The sequence below is a fragment of the Falco naumanni genome, chromosome 8, assembly GCF_017639655.2.
Source record: "Falco naumanni isolate bFalNau1 chromosome 8, bFalNau1.pat, whole genome shotgun sequence".
Lineage (NCBI taxonomy): Eukaryota > Metazoa > Chordata > Aves > Falconiformes > Falconidae > Falco > Falco naumanni.
In genome coordinates, this window is record NC_054061.1 from 58,153,438 (window position 1) to 58,158,949 (window position 5,512).

Below are 5,512 nucleotides of genomic sequence, written 5' to 3' on the forward strand. Positions count from 1 at the left end.
CACCTGGGCGCTGGGTATCCTGGAAACCAAGGGGGGCACCTGGGAAGCAAGGTGCAAACCTGGAGGTGGAAGTGCTCACGAGCCCTGCCAAATCACACTCCCATGAACTGGGCTCATCATTTCCTCTCTGGTTGCCATGTCATCATTTTCAAAAAGAAAGAAAAAGTCATTTACCACCCAGCTCTCCTCTCTGAAGTGTCACCCTGTGTTTCCTGTGTCAGCAGCCACCCAGGAGCAGAAGCAGCCTCCAGCTCTGCAGCATCCTGTTCCGAACTGCCCGCCTGGTGCTTTAACCCCTGCAGACCTGGCTCTCTGCCACTGCATCGGCTTGCCTGAGGCCACACATTTCAAAAAAGCCACACCGAGCAAAACCAAAACTTTCTCTTGCTCCCCCTGCTAAATGCCGTGCACAGGGCGATCGCCTCCTTCACACAGATTTCAAATAGAGGCGAGGGAAGAAAATACCCACAACAAACAGTATTTTCCCCTTTCCCGGACAGCAGCAGAGGTGCAGAGAAATTAAGTGACCTGCAAAAGAACTCAGATTTCATTAACTGCAAAATTATCCATGTCCCCCACATCCTGGAGCGACACGCTGCAGAGGGCTGCCATGCGACAGAGGCGTGCCAGCGTGCTGCTGGGTGCAGAGTGATGCTGAGCAGGTCAATTCTCCGTCCCTGTGCCCATGTTTCCTCTCTCTCAGGAGGCAGGAGCAACCTCCTTCATTGCATGCAACAAGAACCAACTGTAAAACGCAGCATTGATATTGAGAAATAAGCAGAAGAACACTTTTTTTTTTATCAGGCCCTTTCATTGTATAAATAATTTATTTCAGTTCACAGCATTATGTCTGCATCTTTTAAAAAAAGAAAAGACAGGAGAAACAGAGACTGATGGACAATGGCAAGGGCAGGACACAGGCAGCAGGATATCCAACACTGATGGGAACACTGCAAAGGTACCCGGGAAAATGAGACTGGTACCTCATGACAGCTGCTTAAAAAAAAAAAAAAAAAAAAAGGTCATTCAAACTTATTTAGAAAAGACACACAACCTTGCAAAAAGCCCAGCTTGTTTTCAAAGCAACAACCCAGGTAGTTTCCCTCAACTGCTGTTTTGCTGAGGCACCTCTTCTTCTAGCCCACGGTAGGCGATGCACATCTTCATACAGGAAAAATCAGCATACGGTTGTGAAACATTACAGAAATACCACGGAAGCCATTAGCTACTAATTGGAAAAGTCTTTTTAATTATTGCAGAAAGCAGAGTTGGTGGGAACGGCACTGCCACGGCATCCCACCTGGCTCAGCTGAACCTTCAAGCGTGTGCTGCCAGTTCAGCACACACTTAACGTGCTCTGTCGAACACCAGCCATTCCTCCAAGAGGATGCTCAGCTGAGCTGAACGTAACAAACTCCCAGGAAAAACCAAGCTCCCTAAATGCATGCCACCAGGCTTTCCATGCCAGCATTTGCTAAACCAAGACCTATGTCTTGACAGCAAGGAGGCAAAACCCACAACTAATAGCCTGCACGTGTTGTTTTTAAAACCTGATCGCTTTTGAGCTGGTAGGGAAAAAAGAGTAGCTTTGTATTTCGCCGCTAAAACAGGTTGCTCCCCAAAAAGGGTTAATGCATGTGGCTTCTGTAGCATCAAAAATAAATAATTTTTTTTTTCCTCTCTTGACACCAAGTACCAAAGTGTTGGAGGTGAAGACAAAGCAAAGAAAACCCAAGGAAGCGGGAACAGAGCCACCTGAACTGATGGGACCAGCCCACTCAGCGCTCAAGTCAGGACTTGCGTTGGGAACCCAAATCCCGCAAGAAGAGACATACTACTTGGCTGCAACATCGGTTTCCTAACAAAAAGAACCGCTATTTGGAAGGTGCTGCACTCATCATCGCTGCAAGGGGAGAATCAACTCCCTGAAGCCCGAAGGGCATTTTTCTTTTGTCTGCTTGGTGGTTTCTCCTTGGCTGCTCTCGGAAGGGGGGTTTGAACAGGAAGGCTGGTGTAAAATCACCAGAAAATCCTGCCAGACTGCATGGCTCAAAACTCGGGATATTTGGCCCCCGAGGGCTGCCTGCTTCTGCTGTGTGGGCAATGTGGAAAGCCAAGACCCTGGTTTTCTCCTCCACAGAGCTGCGTCCCCGGCCAAAACACCAACAGCAAATGGCTTTTGGTCCCCAGTCCCATACAGGTACCAAAACGTTCACTCGCAGAAGGATGCAGCGAGGCCTGACCCTGCCCCGGGCGCTCAGCAGGCAGAGGCAGCCCACATGGCTACTGCGGGCAGCAAGGGGCTCTCTGCTTTGAATCAGGTTTATATCTTTATAAAAACTAACACTCCCCCTATCTTCCCCACCCTCCCCCCGCCATGTCTCTTCACACCCTGCCATCTTCCCGGCACCGCCGAGTCCCTTACCAGCAGAGATTTTGCCAGCTCTGGCCATCCCAGCGGGCAGTGCCAGCAGCCGTGCGTGCATCCCGCCCTGCCATGACCCCTGCCTCCATCCCGCCCTGCCATGACCCCTGCCTCCATCCCGCCCTGCCATGACCCCTGCCTCCATCCCGCCCTGCCATGACCCCTGCCTCCATCCCGCCCTGCCATGACCCCTGCCTCCATCCCGCCCTGCCATGACCCCTGCGCCCATCCTGCCCTGTCACGACCCCCTCAGACCTGCATTCAGCAAGCGCTGCCCTGACCTCTGCACCGACCGCGGAGCAGTGCGGTGACCAGGACCGCTTTTTGTTTGTTTTGATTAACTAACCCCGAGTTTGGATCACCCCAGCTGGAGCAGAGCAGCCCCCCTGAGCGTGCCTCTGCCCGGGCGCAATACAGACCCGAGCGGGGCTTTGCTTCAGAAGATGACACAGCTGAGCCTTGGGGACTCCTGGACAACCCCCCAGTGCTTCCAGCAGCTTTCACCCAAAACCTTTGCCTTTTTTCTCTTTTTTTTTTTCCTCTTCTTTTTTTTTTTTAAGCAAACAGCTAAAAGCCCAGCACCAGTCAGCAGCTGTGAAGCACCCCGGGAGCCGCAGCCCTACACCCACCCTGCGCTGAAGGCTGCCTGCCCTTTCTCTGCACCCATCCGTGCCCTAAAATGCCAGCTGGGGGTGGTGGGGTGTCTCCTTACCCATCACCCACATACCTCCCCAGACTTTTCGTGCTGGTCCAAGCCCCCCCTTCCCACCACTTTCAACACCCATTCCCACCAACAAACGCGGGGGAGGGATGCAGGCAGGCATCGGGGCGCAGCTGGAAGCCCCCTCGCTGCTGACCTTGCCAAGCCCGGGCGCTGCCTTCACCACCCCTCGGCATCACCCCTCCCCACCGCATCCCTGCTACCCCCCCCACCCCCCCCAAAATGCACACGTTAAAGATCCAGAAGCACGCTGGGCTTCTCTCAAATGCACTTCAACAGGGTCCTGCCCTGTTCGCCCCCGGCACACAAAAGCTCGGTGGTCCCGAAGGACGGAGGGGGGGGGGGGGTGTCTCGGCCCCGGCGCTGCCCCCAGCCCGGCGCGGTGAGGGGGCGAGGGGGGCCCGGCTCTGCCCGCAGCCGGGCTCCGGGCTTGGCTGGCAGGAGCGGCTTTGTTATCGCCACTATTGTCTTTTCATTTGGAAAGAAGGAAAAAAAAAAAAAAAAAAAAGAGGAAACAAAAAAAAACCATTAACAATTAAACCGAAAAGAATCGCTTTGGTTCTCTCTCCCCCTCGGTTCCTTTGTCTGCTCCCCCATCCCTCCCCGCCTCTGCGGGGCTTCTACCGCTTCTTCTTCTGCTTGAGGGACTTCCTCCGCTTCAAGATCATCTCGTAGAGCTTGTCCATGCCCTCCGTGAGCCCCTCGCCGATGATGGCGCAGGCGGGCTGGATGTGGTAGGTGGTGGAAGGGGTCAGCTCGTGGAGGGCCAGCTGCTTCTCGATCTCGGCCACCGGCAGGGACTTGGGCAGGTCCTGCTTGTTGGCGATGACCAGCAGCGGGGTGCCCTGGTTCTCGGCGAACTTGGTCACCTTGTGCAGCTCTGTTTTGGCCTCCTCCAGCCGGTCCACGTCCACTGAGTCCACCACGTAGATGATGCCATCGGTGCAGCGGCTGTAGGACTTCCAGAGAGGGCGCAGCTTCTCCTGACCACCCACGTCCCAAAAGTGGCAGCTGATGCCCTTGGCCGTCCCGTTGCTCAGCCGGATCTTCTCCGTGTTGAAGCCGATGGTGGGCACGGTGTTGACAAACTCGTTGAACTTCAGCCGGTAGAGCACCGTGGTCTTCCCCGCCGAGTCCAGGCCCAGCATGACGATGTGGAGGGACTGGAAGGCGGAGATGTTGGAGGAGATGTTCCCCATGGCCACGGCTCACGCCGCACTCACAGCCCCGCGCCCATCCCCGCGCCGCCGGCCCGCAGCGGCACGGCTCGGGCCGAGCCGGGCTGGGCGCGGAGCGGGCGGCAGCGGGCACGGGCACGGGCAGCGGGCAGGGGCAGCGGGCAGGGCACGGGCAGCGGGCAGGGCACGGGCAGCGGCAGCGGCGGGCAGCGCGGCTCCACGCGGCAGCAGCGCGCGCGGACTGGCGGGCACCGCCCCGCCCGGGAGGAGGGGCCGCGCCGCCGCCTTCCCCGGCCCCGCCCCCGCCCGGCCCGCACCTTCCCCTGCCCGCCCCGCTCCCCGGCCCGCACCTTCCCGGACCCGCACCTTCCCCTGCCCGCACTGCCTCCGCACCGGCCCTACCTGCACCTTCCCCGAGCCGCACTGCCCCTTGCCCGCACCTTCCCTGTACCTTCCCCTGCCCGCACTTTACCCGACCCGCACCTTCCCGGCCCGTACTGCCACCTGTCCGCACCTTCCCCAGCCTGGCCCTGCCTGCACCTTCCCCTGCCAGCACTGCCCCCGCCCGTACCACCACTTGCCTGTCCCTTCCCCTGCCTGTCCCATCCCTGCCCACACCACCTGGCAGTCCCCGCTCCTGCCCACACCGCCATGGCCTGCTGTACCCCGTGGCCCAGGGACAGCCCCAGCGCGGGCGTGGGGGTCCCCTGGGAGCGAGATCCCCCACAGAACCTGCCTCTGGTTACAGCTTGGGTATCCCCTACGGCCACAGAAATCATTAAACCCCCCTAAAAATAGTAACCAAGCGAAGGCAGCGCCCATTGCACTGAAGCGCCAGGCGGGACCTGCTGCTGCACCCTGGATAATCCCGGGCTAAGGGAACCGGGGGGGGGGGGCTGCAAAGTGGTGCAGGCACAGCTCTGTGGGATGGTGCCAGCGACGAGCTGAGCCTGGAAAGCGGGAGAGCAGTGCTCTCCTCCTGGAAAGGCAGAGCTTGCACTGACCCTGCAAGCTCAGCAGCCACCACCACCCAGCGCCGTGCTGGGACGTGGGGCATCTGCATCCCTCAGGGCTGGGGACGTGGGGTATCTGCATCCCTCAGGGCTGGGGATGTGGGGCATCTGCATCCCTCAGGGCTGGGGATGTGGGGCATCTGCATCCCTCAGGGCTGGGGACATGGGGCATCTG

The 5,512-nt window shown here is 58.4% G+C and overlaps 1 protein-coding gene across 1 annotated transcript; it reads right to left on the reverse strand.

The window, feature by feature from the left end:
* Positions 1–808: 808 nt before the first annotated feature.
* ARL4C (ADP ribosylation factor like GTPase 4C) lies at positions 809–4,503 on the reverse strand. Its single transcript, XM_040604557.1, has one exon. The coding sequence runs from the start codon at positions 4,343–4,345 to the stop codon at positions 3,767–3,769; it is 579 nt and encodes a 192-aa protein (XP_040460491.1). The 5' UTR covers positions 4,346–4,503; the 3' UTR covers positions 809–3,766.
* Positions 4,504–5,512: the final 1,009 nt, after the last annotated feature.